This window comes from Grus americana, chromosome 1 (assembly GCF_028858705.1).
Source record: "Grus americana isolate bGruAme1 chromosome 1, bGruAme1.mat, whole genome shotgun sequence".
In the NCBI taxonomy this organism is placed as follows: domain Eukaryota; kingdom Metazoa; phylum Chordata; class Aves; order Gruiformes; family Gruidae; genus Grus; species Grus americana.
Window position 1 is genome coordinate 116,567,345 of NC_072852.1, and position 16,718 is coordinate 116,584,062.

General features: G+C 42.2%; 1 protein-coding gene across 3 annotated transcripts in view; it reads left to right on the top strand.

Moving 5' to 3' along the window:
* Positions 1-16,718, top strand: part of EVA1C (eva-1 homolog C) — a 40,994-nt gene that overhangs the window by 708 nt on the left and 23,568 nt on the right. For 2 of the 3 annotated variants that reach the window (XM_054813472.1, XM_054813471.1), the window contains exon 2: positions 14,912-15,108. In XM_054813472.1, the coding sequence (XP_054669447.1) occupies positions 14,912-15,108 (197 nt within the window). Of the gene's footprint in view, positions 1-11,589; positions 11,774-14,911; positions 15,109-16,718 lie in introns of those variants that run through there. The other variant, XM_054813473.1, reaches the window with a different exon arrangement.

Genomic DNA, 16,718 nt, shown 5'->3' on the forward strand with positions numbered 1-16,718 from the left:
CCGGGCCGGGGTCTGGCGGCGCTCCCGGCTGCCTGCCCTCCGTAACGCCGCAGGAGGGTAGCCGTCCTACCCTGGCACCCCCGGCCAGGCGCGGGCGTGAGGTGCCGGCGCTCTCCGCTCCCCGGCCCGGTGTCGGACCCCGCCCGAAACAGCTCAGAGAGCTGCGTATTGACCGGCGAGCTCCAGGCACGTCGCGTCCCGGGGCCAGGACGCGGGCCTATACCCAGGGGAGCACGGGTGCATGATTCAGATGTGCCGTGGCTGCGGCCCTGTGGGAAGGAGGGGAGGAAGGAAGAGAGGGTTGCGGGCTTCCAGAGAGGTCAGGTGGGAAGGGGCGTGAGGACTTGAACTGTCGGTTTCTTCTCAGCTGGGCGATGGGAAAGCTATGCGTGAATCGGCCAGGGCCTGACCCAAAGTGCGTGGAAGTCCCTGGAAAGATTCCCACTTTCTCCTGGAGACTTGGAGCCGGGCCCTGAGTGAGCAGCCCTTAACTCCGGTAGCGAACAAGTGCTGCACTTCTCTCTGCTGGGAGAGTGTTTCGCCTGGTAGCGCCGGGATGCTGAGAGTCGCTTCAAAGTGAGCAGAGGCACTAGTTGTCATTCGGTGTCACATACGTGATCGCTGCGAGGGTGCTGTGTCAGTGCAAAATGAAATGACTGCAGAAACTGGAGAGATGTCCTTGTTTCCAGCAGAACAAAGAAGCAATCTTTTTTTTTTTTTTCTTCTTAAGAAAACTGCACTCTTGTAACTTTTCTGGTGCTCCAGGACATCTCACTGCTGTTAAAAGGTTATACAGAAGAGCAGTTTCTCTCCTTTCTGTATTTCACAGTAAGCACAGCATATTCCTGGCAGTTGCAAGCTTAAGGAACTGCCTCTAGGGCAGAAAGCAAACCTTACACTTAATGAAGAGAACAGAACTTTCCAAAAGCCAGTCAAGTGCACCGGAACAAAGTTAGTATATAATTAATAGACCAAATGTGTTGTTATGCATATTAATATAGTTTGTGTTAATACAGTTCAAAATGCTGGTGACGGTTCTGTAGAAACTATTTTCTCAGCAACAGGAAAATACAGTTTGTGATTTTACTACTGTGTCCAACTCCATAAGCCTGAACATTTCTAAGCAAGCAACCACCAAATATAAAGATCAGAATTACATACTTGGATAAACTACATTTCTCCTATGAGATTCCTTTCACACGTGTAAGGCTTTTAAATGCTCACTGTCTCATTCTTTGGATTTTGTGTTGGTTTTTTGTTTGTTTGTTTTTTGGGTTTTTTCCTTAACTGCTGGCTTGTAGATGTTAGTTTTGGAATCACGTGGTAGTTCTCCACAAGAAAATAAAATAAATGTTCAAATTTTCCCTTTCAAATAGCCGCTGAGTTAAAAAATATCCCTCTAGTTTATCTGAGAAAGTTCCTCTCACAAAAGTCCATTCACTTTTCAAATGAAGTTATTTAGATAAGGTTATCCAAGATACATTTCAGAAGTACAGCTGTATTCAGTATTCATTGTACACTGAACTTTCCAAATAGGTAGAATGACCAAGGAAAAATCTCTGTCTCACCCCAGAGATCAGTATTAAAAATGTCATGCAGACAATTCAGTAAATAAGAGGTAGAAAAGAAAATCAGATTCTAAAATTCTTGCCAGACTGGAAAGTTTCCTGGCCTGAACAAATTCTGCTCACATTTTCTTTTTACTTTTAACGTGGAGATCTAATCCAGAAGGACAGAAAAGACCAAAATGTTACTTGAACCTTTTAAAACAAGGTATCCAGAGCACCCGGAGAAGTTTGTAGCTCCTTCAGAAGTAGGTGCTGTGGGCCAGGAACTGTCAGAGGTAAGATGCCAGACACCCTGCGGTGCCATCCCCAGTCTGCTTAATACCTGTTAAAGAGTTACAACAAGCTGCATAACAGCAGCTTCAAGCTGAGCTTTTAGAGTTGCTGAATTTCCTCATTTGCTCCCTCCCTCAACAGGAACAGCGACTTGATTTTCATAAGCTCTGTTGAATTTACATGAAAACAAATCTGCCCCGTTTAAAGGGGCAGCACCTTGCAGCTGCCAAGGTGTAGGCAGCTCCTGGGGGATTATCCCGAGGGATGAGGAGTGGGGAGCTGGCTCCCCCTGGTTTACCCACCACATGCACTTCCACTCTTCTGGAAAGGGTCAGGTCTAACCCTGCCCTTCAGAGGGTAAAGCTTCCAGGCAGCAGGTTATAGGTTTCCACATGCAGCCCATGTCTTAGCAAAAGGAACTGAGACCTGCACCTCAAATGTGCTCTGCACAATTTGACCTGGCGCTGGGAATTTAGGAGTGCACAGAAAATTGGAAGGCCAGTTGCTTAAACTTTTCCTCCTTTTTACAGATTTCAGGCTTTTATACTCAGATTATCAGGTGCATACTCTTTTGGGTCGTTGCCTTTTCTGCTCTCTGTATTTCCAGCATCAGATCTCTACCTCAGCAGCCCAAACTCTGCTCCTCTCTGCTTCTTCCCCCGTGCCTCCCATTCTGACAGCTCTCTGTAATCACTTCCCAGACTGCTGTCAGACTGCAACAACTGCACGTGTAATCTTTGTTGTTCTCTGTACGTGTGTATTAAATCATGCTAGCAATTCTAACCTGCCCAGAGTCCATTTGTTAATCACAAGACCTACCTGTTTGCTTGTAACAACACAGATGGCCCTTCTTGGGATTTGTCTGATGTTTTGGAAAGAGGAGCAGGGAACAGTGTATGTGGATAGCAAAGAGTTATTCTTTTGTTGTTGTTGTTTGTCTGTTTGACTTGTATTAATTTCCCCATTTAGAAAACTCTGGTCATTTTTTATGGATCACTTCAAAGAACAGAAGCAGTGAAACTAGTACAGTATTTGTCCCTCCCTTTTCATCAGAGGTTAGCAGCTCTGGCTGCAAGTAGAATCTCTTCATTTATTTATTGCAGGTCAGTTGCCATTGTGATCTTGTTATTACTCTTGCCCTTATACAATACAGAGCTGCAGGTTCTTTTTCTCATATGTTTCTCAGTCCAGCTTTTAACTATGAAAAAAAATGTTGGTGGTGGGTTGGGTTTTTTTGAGATATTTCTTCACTGTGCAATAATATTTTATGAACTGGTATGTGAATTGGTATTTTCTAGGGAGAAAAATGTTCTGAAACAAGACTCCAGCAGCAGTTCTAAATCAAACTCTGTGAGGAGAACTCAGTGTCAGTAAGCAAAATTAGTTTCTCCTTTTAATAACAGGAGATATTTGAGGTAAAGGAATGTTGATACACATGATACTTAAAGATCTGCATCTATTCTTCTCTAGCAGTTTGGTGGCAACAAAAAGTATGTTTATTAATTGCATTGGTTATTGAAAGTGGAGGCTTTTCCTGAGGTTTGCAGTCCTCTATGTGATTAATCTTTTAAAGGGGAATCTAAGCATGTATGCATGCCCAAATTTGAAATTGAAAGCTGAAAGTTTGGAAGAAGAGGTAGAGATTTAATCCACAGTTCTTTCCTTAGATCTTTCCTTGATCCTACAGCTAGAGAATTTTCTTCCCCTCATGGCCTGCTCTTCAAGAGACATCTGAAACCCTTTTTTACCAAAATACTCTTGTCCACAGTTTCATTCCTACTTGACAAAGCTCTGTCCTCACATTGTTTTTCTCAGTGATCACTTGCAGCTTGTACATTTTAGATCAGGTCCCAATCCAGGAGACTGAAGACTGCTGTGAATTTTACCAATTCTCCAGTCTCTTGGAGCCAAAATCCTAAATCCTCTGGGCTCCCAGGAGACTATCAGAAATGAAGAGGGTCACGTTTTTCAAGAAATCAAGGCCACATGACAGCCGTTTCCTCACAGCTCCTTTATGTTCAAGGACTGGTTCCCAAGCCAGGCAAAATAAGGAGCTGGCAAGATCAGCAAACTTATATACTAGACTTATATTTAACTTACATGCCTGTAGCAGTGGTATAGGAAGCCCAACTGCCTGCTACCACTGCTGCTGAGGGAGCGTGGGTTTTGCTGGGGATGGTGGCCGTTGCTCAGGAGCGTGTATGTTCCCAACAGCAGGAGTCACTGCTCCATCGTTTCATCCCCCCTGCCCTCCTTGCTGGCAGCGGGAAAAGTGCTGGGCTGTCCCCTTGGCTCTCTGTCCCAGCCCTGCTCCTTCTCCCACCTTTTCCCTGTCTGGTGCAAAAGTGAACTGACCTCTTACCTGGCTGGGAACAAATGCCTTCTCTCTGGCAACGCTGAGGAACATGCATTCACCCTTTTTTATACCCTTTTCTTCCTCTTCTTCCTCTTTTCTCCCTGCTACTTCGAGCTTAGGCTTTCTCCTGGAACTGGCCTCCTTTGCGCGCTTCATCAGTCAATCTCCCTTTCTTTACCTTAGTCCCAGCCAGGTTTTCTGGGCAGCTTTCAAGAAACCTGGCTGTAACTGAAGATCAAAAATGAAGTAACTGTGTGATTGCATAACTGGGCTGAAGAATGACTTTCTGGATGTGAACAGAAAAAGCAGCCCACTGTTTAGGTAGAACCTGTTAATTTTTGTCCACTGGTGTCAACTTTTCTTTCTTTTTTCAGAACAGTTCAGACAGAACTAGGCATTGCTTTAACTCCATAGACTTGATCTTCTGACCCAACAATAGAAAACAAGTGGATCTAATGGAAAAGCAAACCAGTTCACCCAAGAAATATAATCTGATCTTGTGGCCTTTCTGCATTAAAAGTTTCCATTAAGTTCTGTGGCATTCGCCCATCCCAGATTCCCCCAGGCAAAAGGAAAGCAAACAAATGCTTGGAGCAAACGCTTTGTTTGTAATAACGTGGCAGGATCAATCATGACCAACCACAATGATGCAGAGGTTTTTTTGTTGGTTTTGTGTTGGTCAGATAAAATCCTGTATAAATTTTCTTGAGTCAGTTCTGTTGACTCACAGTGGCAAGTGGAGCTTGTCCTTCGACCAGGATATTTAAAGAGGTGCTAAAAGGAGTGATGTCAATGATGCATGTTCTTGTTGATACTGCCTTGTAAATGTCAAATGCAAATTTTGGTTGCTTAGTTTAAAGAAAAACATTTCATTTTAGAAACATGTTTTGTTTCAGTAATATGGGAGTTAAACCTCAAAGTCTGGTTTAAAGTTTCTCAAAGTGGAGTAGGTTTGGATCTGGGATTTGTTCTGTGGAACAAAGAGGTGTGTGTCAGAAGTGAGATTTTAGTTTAGATCATGGTGCTGAGATCCAAGGTTTCGTTTCAGGCTTGTCTCTGCAGTTCTGGCTGCTTTCTTAAGGAAATGTAGCTTATGAAATCCCATTTTAGATGTGGATTTTGCTTAATATTTTTTGTTAAATCCACTGATCAGATTTAATAATCCTTGTTAGAGAAGTAAAGGTTTGGTCCTATTAAGTTCCTACATGTGCTAGGCCCTACTAGTATCCCCAAGAAAGGATGCTGCTCCAAAAGCTCTCCCAAAGTGAGTTAAAGCATAGTGTGATGCTCCTACCCCTACAACAGATGTTGGGAAATTCAGGCACAAGACCCAAACCGGTAGGAAACCTGACTTCCTGAGCTCCACTACTCAGAGACCAACATGTTTGAGTCTGTCTTTCAGATTCTTACACCTTTGGGGCAGGAACTCTCTTTGTTCTTGCTGTGCAGACTGCTGACACCTGACATATCATGTGTTATTTTTATTCAAAATAAATAGCAGGGATTAGCTCCCCCCGCCTTTCTATTCCATCTGCTGCCGATACCCTTCTTAGTAACGCAGAACTTCCAGACAGTTTCAGCTTTATTAGAGAAAGGGTTTATAGACTTGTTCCAAATAAATACTCAGATTTTGATGGAAGTGTCTCCAAACAGAGAAAGCACTGTCTGACCAGCCACCAGTTATCAGAATTCTGTCATCTGCCAACCATATTCTACAATTAAAATTGAAATATTTTGAAATATTACCAAACACAGAGAAAATAGTGTCTTAAAGGGAGCTGAAGAGCATGGTTGTGCCTTATTTGTTCAGCATTGGTGAGTCATTTCATCTGAATTTCTATGCATTTTAAGAGTTTTGTTTCAAAGGTCTATTGTGTGGCTTCTGGCAACAAATTAAATACCAGTGATGTTTGGCTCTTAATTTAGAATTAATTTTAAAACATCACTCATAAGACCTGATTGAAAACCCATGGTCACTGGAAGAATTCCCAAGGATTTCACTGGGCTTTGGATGAGGGTCTCAACCCGCAAATATCTGTTTATTTTTCTTCATTGTATTTATTCTTGGATGGGAAGACAAGCATTATTTTTTCAGAATAATTTTGCAAAACTGAGTTGGGGACGATGAAATGCTATTGTAAAGAAAGTCATCAGGCTATGAGGGTAAAGTGGGGGGTTCTTTTGCTTTCTGGCTTGGACTTACTATACTATAAGCCGTCATAACACTGCTGATCAGTGAACTGTCACAGGATGGACTTAGTGATTCAGTAGGCAAATTCCCTGATCTCTAATTTATCTGATTTTTTGAGTGTCAAACGTAAATGGGAATACAAACAATGCAGAGTTTGAGTCAGCGTTCTGTTTGCAAAAGGAAATCTGTATTTTGTTTTCTGAGAAGCTGGCAATGTACAGCCCACCACTCCCCCCAAGTTTGCACGGAGGTTCAACTTCATAAATCCAAGTTTTCAAAGAAATACTTCCCTCTAGTCCCTGAGGTTCTCCTACTTGCAGTCTTTCAGAAGATTATAACTTTGCTGTCTCTTGGGCATAATGATTCACTCATTTTGTCTCCGGAAGCAGTTGCCGCCTGCTGAGCCTTTCTCTTGTTACTTCTTGTTAATGGCACTAGAAGAGGCTACTCTGTCTCCAATCAAAAGAAGGACTTTTTTGGGCAAGGGCAGAAAAGAGCCTCACATTCTCCCTTAACAGTGTTGTACCTCTTGTCAGCATCTTAGGAGGGGAAAAAATCTTCCTTTTCTACTGTAAAATAGTCCCAGGACAAGTGTTTACCCCTATGGCTTCATGGAATAGCTGAGAGAAGTATAACTGATAGTAGCATGGAGTTTACTACAGACCAAAATCTTTGGGGATCAGTAATAGTTTGCCTCTTCCTTACACAAGAAGGGAAGAAGGACATAAAAAGAGAAAGTGAGTGAGAAAAACCAACTGCATAGAGATCTCTCCGATTTCCTCAGAAAGCCATTGGGATGCAGTGAAAATAAGCATCACTCCTAGGAGACAACACAGGGGAATATGAAACTGTAGATCTGAAGGAAACAGAGAACAGCTGTGGGAGGATATGAGAGAGATGATAGACATCTGGTCTGCGAGTGCAGGATTCATGGATTTTCCCACTCTGCAAAAATTTAATACACATAACTGCAAGTCTGAGCTGAATGGCATGGATATGAAGAGGTTATGTGGTTCCTGGAGAAACATGCCCATTTGGCATAGCCAAAATTTACAGCAGGTCTATACTTTTTTCATGATGTTTTGGTTTTGTTTTTTCTAAAAAGAGCTCATGGCTTGGCTTCTTGTGTGTGTTGCTACTCACTGAATAAACCCTGTTCACATACTAGAATTCGAATGTGGTTTTACACTGAATTATCTGCTGGTTACCTGAGTCCTTTCTCTGGCTTAAGTGGGACCAAGCTCTTGCTTAATTTGACCCTCAGATTTAGCAGACAGTGAGAGTTAGGTTCAATAAAATGGTTATGATCCATGAGGTATGGCTACGAGGGAAAAAATTAAATGAAGCAATTTTCTTAGGAAAATGCACATGGTAATAAAACAGTTAATGGAAAACCTGACTGACGTCTTCATTCCTGATGCCTGCTTTGATTGCCATACTATCCCAAAAGCATTTTCACTTTTAATTTAAGCATTTTCTTATTGAAGGCTTAATCCTTCATCTGTCATTAAGGCCAGTGAAAGCAAATTGCTTCATTAGCAGCAGGCTGATTAGCTCTCCAGTATAAGTATGCTATCTCTTCAGCAGCTGGTTGACTTTTTGCATTAGTCAATTAGGTTGAGTTGGAAGTGACAGTTCTCACTTTGACCTGTCAGCTCAGGCTTCGATTTTCATGAAACTTGTAGGAACTTTATTTCTTTGAGCCCTGTACCCCTCAGGTTTGAAACTGGCCATTAGGCTTAAAAGTTGTTGGGTTGAGTAAGGGAATGGCAGATGGACAGAGATCATGATCTCGTAAGCCTCGTCTCCTTTACAAATGGTCAACTGAAAACTCTCAAGGACTGCTTCTAAGAAAAGCAAAAGCTTTGGATGCTCTGAAACCAAACTAGATGTTTGGAAATGGAAAGGTTTTTTATAGTCACTAGCTTATCAGCGAAACTAGATTAACACTAGTTTTTCCAAGTGAACATCTATCCCCACATCAGAAAGTTTTAGATAATATAAAAAATACAGTGATTATGCAAAAATTATTTTCCTTGCGTGGGAAACCAGCTTTTCATGCCATCTCCCAAGGTACAAGCAAAAGGATGAAGTTAGTAGGATAGCAGTCACTTGCAAAGAGTATGAGTGTTGAGAGGAATAGTGGAAAAAGGCACACAAAAAAACAAGCAATGGAGGGAAATTAAGTCAAATTAGTGACTGTGCAAGAAAGCCTATATTAAGCAAGTATGGATTTTTATGTGCATCTGCTGAGTGAAGCTGTTATGCTCATTTCTGAACAGTGAGTAGAATAAATAATGCTTCTGCCTAAGGGTATTTCTTACTGACAAAAGACCAAGTCTGCCTAGAATGTCTCAAACAGTATGCTTACAAGGCGCTTGGCTGAAAAAGAATAAAATGATGGGGCAAGAAACATAGTGTTGTGACTTTTAGAAACAGTATCTTTCCTGGGTAACATTTTGCCCTCTGCCACAGTTACTAATTCTAAAAAAGAGCTACCACGGAAAGAACTTGCAGACAACCGAGGTAAGACATTGAAGAGAATTACGAGAGGCAGATCCTTGCTTCTGTGAACGGAGCCAAATAGGCACTGTCAGATCCCCACACACACACACGTCACATCCACACGCACAGCCCGGCTCTGAAAGCAGGGATTACGCAGTAACGCTGAACAGCGCGCTCTGTGGTGTAGCTGCCTCTTAAAGCCCAGTGGAGGGTATGGCAGAGGGGATGGGGAAGGAAACTTAGGGGTTAATTTCTCTTCAGTGCTTCCTTCACAAACCAATGGAGAAAATATTGCTGAAGAAGTACTGTAGCTGGATCCCAAATACCAATAAATAGCAGATTGATGCTGCTAATGGTGTTTGTAGTAGAGTTTATCAACAATTCTGTTATCACTGCTTGAGATCTCTTCCTTTCAACTTGCCAATCTTACTTGTGTATTTTTAATGACTGTTGGCACAATTCTTTATAAAACTGCGGGAGCTGATGTAGATTTACCGAATGGATTAGCCTTCTGGGACTCCCACAACAATATGCGTGCTATTTCAATCTATTTTGATCTAAAATGGATTTGTATGTCTTTAAAACGAGCTAGTAAATTGCTGTGCTAATTAAGCCAGATTGAACGATGCGCAGGAACTAATATTACTAAATCTGTATATGAAGGCCCAATTCTGGGAATCGTTGTAGGCTGGGTGCTGCTCAGCTTCAGGCTCTAAAAATATTATATTGCAAAGCTGCTCTCTTGCCAAAAAGGCATTACATCAGTCAACGCTGAGGTTGCATTTAATATCTGCTAGGCATTAGGCTCACAGCTTGAAATGCTGTTCTCCTTGATGCTTCCATATGGTGAGGCTCATGCCAGTGCAGTGAGGCTGGACAGAATAGACACATTTCTTTTTTTACTCTAATGCTGACAGCTGAAAAAGGGCCCTTAAAGCCTTGCATTAGTGTCCTCCACCATAAGGAATGAATCCAGCAAAACTGAGTACCCTGTACTGCCTTGTGCCATACATGGGAGATGTAATACATGTCTTGGCTGACCGCTTCCAGGCTTCTTGGTAGTCATATTGTTTTAAATTAAAACTTTCTAAGTTCCCAATTTTTCAGCGTTTTTAAGAGAAAAAAAATTCTTTCTGGATTTTCATATCTTCAGGTTCATTACTCCATTATCATTGCTATTCAAAGCAATTATGCCAGGAGCAAATGTTGACTATAAAAGCTATAACCTTTTAAGAGCTCTGTTTCACACAAAGAGGTATCTATTTACAACCTTTACTCTCTTAGGCCAGTTATTTTTGTCTGTCATTGTTATTACAGTCTATTAGTCCTCCTTTGCAACAAGAAGTGATCAGTAGGGCTTAAAGCTTTGTTCAGCTGCCTCAGCCTCAGTGTTTTGTGTGTTTTTCTGGTGCTATGTTTTTTTAGTTGAAGTTCTTTGTCAACACGGTGGATGCTGTGACTAATTTGGCTAATTCTGGAAGAAAGGATTACGCTTAGATTCCGCGCTGGTGTTTTGAGTCTCAGTAAAAAGTTACAATGAGTGAGTAGCCTGGGTTATGCAGGCAGTTGGGTGGGATGATACCTTCTGGCCTTCAAATCAATGGGGTCTGTTTATTGCCATATGATTCAGGCTTAACTTCTGAGCCAGTCTGTAACGGCTTGTAGATGATTTTGTATGCAAAGCACCCCATACATTGCTTATGAATGTGTGTCTTGGATAAATGGGAAAGCTCCTAGTGGGGCTTTCACACAGAGGCATAGAGATGTTATTGGGACATCTTGGCAGTATTGCCAAGTGTTTCTAATTTAGACAATTCTCACAATAGTCAACATTTTTTTATAAAGTTTTATATTGTTTTAAAGAAGATTCACATTTAAAAAATAGAGAGGAAATCCATAGTCCTCCTCATTGCAGAATAACACTTGAAAAAGTGACTGCCATTGCTAAATACCACACCCACCCACCCCCCATATCGCCCAACAACCCAGAAGACAAAGAGAAGAAAAGAACATTAGGTTTGAAACCTTAAACTGTCTAAGGATTTTTATAGAGTCTGCTTAAAATTCTATTTGCTCAGGGAAAGAAATCCTGTAACTCACAAGTCTTCTGGTTTCCCAGTCCAGGCGCACACGCAGCCGTGACCTGGCTCCATCCGTGCTGGGGTGAGCCGTGGTTGTGCTCCAGCCCTCCCTGTGCCCTGTTCCAGGGGAAGGGAATCTCCTCGTGTGCTGGCCGAGGAGGAGCTAGCAAGTACTTCCCTAGCACACGGGGGACCAGGACTTTGAGGTGTGTTGTAGTGCAGGCACAGCCTCTAGCTTCCAAATTAGATATTAAAAAAAAAAAACCCCTCAGAATTCACAACTAACGGATATTGATTAATTAAACAGACAGAAACCAAAAGATTCTGAACAGCAAATAGTGCCATGAAGTGCCTGTAGCCCAGGCGATGTGCTGGGCCAGTGCCTGAAAGTGACACAATCCTGCTGTCTGATTTGGACGGTGACACAACCCCGCTGTCTATTTTGGATGACCTGATTTAATTGCGCCAGTTGAGAGAAATGCAGAAAAGGAAGCATGCCTCAAAGACTGACAGACCCATTCAACTGTTACAATGCCCTTTCTCCTGATAATCACGGCTGTTATTAATTGTAGAGATAAGAACATATTTTTCCCCTAATCTTACATTGTCGTTCAGCTAAATTTGCTGCCTCAAGGGAAGTGTGTTTCTGTACAGAATTTGGTAAACAATATCGGGATACTCATGGTCTCAAGAAGATGAAGCTTTCTGCCAGGGTGACTACAAGGCCACGCTACCCAGGAAAGGAGGGAAAGCAACTGGAAACTGCTCCCTCCTGCGCAAACTCCGCTCCAGGACTGAGGTGAGAGGCGGCAGCTGCCGAGAAAACTTTATTCCCTCGCCGAGCCCCATCCTCCGGGTGGGCGCAGGACGGGCAGCACCCCGATATGTGGAAGTGGGCCAGCATGAGGAGAGGAAAGAAGCTGGAGTTTTTCAGGGAAGAAGCAAGAGAAAATTGTGACTTTTTGAGTGAGAATCCTATCTCGGCATGGGCTGTGAGCTGCCCAGTTGGCTCCGCTCTTTGCAAAGGGCTGACCGCTCCACCTCTGTCTACGTAGTCTGTGTGTACAGTAATAGAAAATGCAGGTTTATGTGGTCGGCCATGTGAGATGAGCAATTCAGACACTAGTAGGTCACCATTTCTCTTATCAGGGCTTAGCAGCCAATTGCCATTACTATTTTTATCCTTTATTGTGTACAAATACACAAGGATTTTAATAACAGCAGTGTCACTTTAAATACCTCTTGGAAGGCCAGAGGGCATGATGTCTTACTTTCACCAGTCCATCTAACGCTGTTTTTACAAGTGAACCATATTGCTTATACAGAATCAGAGCAAGTTTTTTAAAAAGGCAATTTTTAAAGGATTGAATAGTTGCAATTGTTGGAGAAAGGTGCTTAGATACTGGATTAGGAATTTGCAGGATCAAAGTAGCAGTTAAGATGCCAGGGAACTCATCCAAATCACAACATAGCTGATATTCTTTAGGGAATACTGAGCTGTTTTGTATACAGCACTCCTGGCTCCAAGTAACTTAAAACCCGAAGAATTGAAATGATTACAAATATCGGGCTAAATCTTTCAAGGTGTTGAGTGCCCACAACTCACGTTGGGCTGAATACTCTTTTACACTGTGGCCCTTTATGCTGTGATGGCAATGTCAAAGGCATTCAGCAGCAGTAAATGCCACTGGAGGCCCCTTTACAGTATCGGACCGTAGCAAAGTCGCTTGGGTGCAATTGGGCATTCAGCCCATTTTCCTGGCAATAGTCAGCACCTTCCAGGAGCAGGCTGACAGAGGAGTGGCTCTGGCAGGAAAGCTCAGTTATTTGTGATCTCAGTTACACAGAAAATGTAGGGGATGTAGGGGATTCGTTTGGGTTTTTTAACCTGTGAGAAGCCACAGGGTTTCTGCTGGGCTGATCTCCTTGAGATCTAGACTGCAAATGCAGGGCATGAAATTCTCCCCATCCTGGGCTCAGACTGAGTTCAGTGAGGTGAGGGACTCGCCTACATCTCTGCAGCACTGGAAGGTGCGTCTAGCTGACTCCTGTCCTCTCTTGGGCTCAAGATGAGGAACAGCAAAGACAGTAGCGGAGCAGTCTTCTCCTTTCTCCAAACTTAGTAACTGATAGGGGAGCTGAATTTTCCTATCCAGTTGCTGCAGTTGGAAAAGATGCCAGAGAACTGAAATATTTTGTTTTCATATCATTTATTTGGTATACATGAGTTTCTGTTTAAAAAACTAGTTTTTGTTTTAATGATACAAAAAAAATTGTCATTCTAGTTCTGATTCAGCCACCAAAACAAGAAAATATGGTTTGTTTTTTCTTTTCCGTTATATTTAACAGCAATAATGTTGCTGTCACCACAATGGGGTAAGCAAGGCTTCTGAAGAGAAGATACTAGCTTTTGTCTTTAATTATACCAATTATATGTTTGGTAAAGAGGCAAAGATAGGAAAATTGTAATTTTGTAAATTAAAAAGATATGTGTGTAATCATGGTCTCAGTTTTAGAAGTTCTACAAATCTTTTCTCAAATAAATCAGCGGAAGCTCTTAGTGCTTTCTCAGTACTTAATATGTTGGGTTTGGAGAAATTTGTTTGGGTTTTTTTGACCTGAATGTGGATGAACTTGGTGTTCTAGAAGTTGGGAATTGATTTTAGAGAGAATTATACAGAATTTAATGCTTGTATAAGAATAAGGAAACTATTTGAAATAGTTATTGTATGCACATTAATATGAAGTTTGGCTAATAGTGGAAGACTTAGAAAACAGATTTGCTTTGATTGTAGTACATTGGGTTATTCTAAAACTCAGGGGGAAAAAAACTGGGTTTGGGTCTAATTTCCATGTGTTGGATGAGGAAGGATACTACTTCATTTGTAGACTGGTATTCTGTGTCCTTTATCCCTCCTGTCCCTCATGCCTCTTCTTCCCCTTCACCCACAAACATTTTCTGCTTAAAGATAGATTTCAATCAAATGTGACAGAGTGGTAGAGATACTGAAGCTTCATAAGTATAGGTGAGGAAAGAATTTGAATTAATTTACCTCTAATAGTTTCCCATCACAATGGCTAATTTGTAATGGTCAAAGGTAGCAGCCTGCATGTTTCCATTAAAGTCTTCTGCAGAGCAGAGAGAAGGGCAGTAGGACGTTAAATTTATAAATATTTGTGGTGATAACAGAAATCTTGGCTGAAGAGGCCATACACAATGAAATACAAATCAGAAAAAACAGCTGTCATTAGCTCTGCTGCTCATGGACTTATTTATTAGAAGATGCAAATGGATGGTACAGGTAGACGGCTGCATACGGATCCTACCTCTCCCTCTCCTGGTAACATTGACAAACTCTCCAGTAAACAGAAAATTCTATGTATCTTTCTTCTGGGTTTCTCTCCAGCACTTATGGTGTCCAACCACTTACGGACGCCCTTTCCTCTGTTATCCTAGCATCTGATTCAGTGATACAGAGAGAATCACTTGTGCGAAACACGACTGCCTAGGAGCCCAGAAGTGCAAAGCATCAGTTTAAGACGAGGCGTAAGGAATGCCTTAACCAGCTGGAATGCAAGAGTAGCCTGCAAATCCAAGTAATAGCCCTTCCGACTTCTGCAAACACACCCTGGGATTGTTAGCAGCCACGACTGGCAAGGGCCTGAGCCCATTTAATGAAATGACATCTCCGACATAGTGCCGCTGCTGGAGTGCTGGTAGGGCTCTGACTCACTGCCACGCGACCTGTTGTTTTCCAGACCCGAGCGTTACTAGCATGTAAAGGTTGACCCATTCACAGAACCATGTGGTGTGGCAGCGAGCCATACATATAACCTTGACTACAATACCCTTTCCAGAGACTGACTGTGGTTTTCTTATTATCTAACGAGCTTGTCATTTCCTGTACTAGTTGTAACAGAACTGAATATTTTCTAGGTTACCTAACCAAACTTCTGCAAAATCATACTGCCTATGCCTGCGATGGGGAGCATTTGAGTCTGCACTGTCCTCGGCATTCAACAATAAGTGTTCAGTCAGCATTTTACGGGCAAGACTACCACATGTGTAGTACTCAGGACCCTGAAACCAGGATGACAGAACCCATAAACTGTGTGGCACCCACCTCTTTGCAGGTATCGCATGTTGTAAAGGTTCTTAATGCACAGAATGTTTTTGATGCTTTCCATGTGGTGAGCTATGCTGTGTGAAACAGCAAGTGTTCACAACTTTGAATGAAGTGACATGATGTCTATGTCAGTTTAGCATCAAAAGTATTACAACTGAAAGGATTTGGCCAGCAGGATATTACCATAGGATTGTGAAAGCTTTGTAGATTGCCTTCTGTTTTGATGAGTCTTGCTTTGGAAACCCCATTCTCAAAGTTTCCTAAAATAATCAACTCCCTTCTTCTCAAAGGCTGGTCATGACTGAGCAGACCAGTCTTAATCCATCACACAGGCCCTCCTCATCCCCAGCAGAGGATACAAACATTGGACAGAACAGGGTTACAAATCCACTGAATAAGGTGGCATTCTGGTTGCCATTTGGCTTGTTCCATGCCTATCTTCACTCACTCAAAAGGCATTGTGACAGCTAAACAGCAGATCCTAAGCACTTCTGCAGATATCTGCATTTCCATGAATAGATGATGTGTATCAGTAATATCCTTTGGTTTGTTTGCTGAGCTCACTTAAGTATAGCTTAAAATGATTTATGCTTCATAAATTTTTACTTTCTGCTGTGGAGACTTTTGTAACAAGGCTTTAAAAGGTCTGACTTACATTGCTGTCAAAGGCTTGTTTCATAGTGAAAATGCCCAGTGTTAGGCCAAATTCAGTAAATCATTGCAAAAATGAGTAGTCAGTGAAATCTGAACATGCTCTGTTGATGAAACTGTTGTAAATGCTCTACAGAAGCTTGCAACATTTGTGCTTGCAGCCAACACATTGGAATGTCTGTTCCCACCACTAGTGAGTTGAAGAGTTTTACAGAGCGGTTTGGTGGTAATATCCTCTCTCCAGAAACAATATTAGGGCAGTTTTATAAGTGTGACTCGCCCATGCTGTACTGCAATCTCTAAAGACATTCCAGACATGACCTATGGGCCATGTGAAAGTACATCTCTCCACCAAAAACAGTAGGCCAGATACATCTTTGATGTCATTTTACTGACTACAGCAAATTGACACCAATGATTATTTTGGGCTTGTGAGTGCCTTTGTGAGGTCTCCATGGGCAGTTTTCCCCCTTGAATATAATAAACACAGCATGGGATAACTGTTGTATAAACCATCATCATCATTCAGGCACCGTCACTGATCAAAGGCATGAAAGCATTTTGAAGAGGCCACGAACGTGAGTGATACGAATGCTCTGCATCTCAGGGAGTTCCGGTTCTGTCAAGGAGAAGACACACATCCTGTAAACTAATTTCTTAGAAAAGAGCACCAGTGATCTCATCCCTCCTCCCCTTCCCTTTGGAACCGCATCTGCAGTCTGCATAATGGGGCATGATGCTACCCTGCAGCCCTGAGGAAGCATAACAGGCATTTTTTACAGTGACCTCCTATTAAAAGGATCACTGCAAATTTAGATCTGTCTCAAGATACAAACAGCCCAGCGCTATCTCATTATGAGTATCATTGTTTGCTTTTATGGCTGTGTGTTTTTGCACAGCAACATGGTAGAAAATGCGACTGCTGTTTGCATTAAATAGGAGAAAATACAAACAGATGCACAGGAG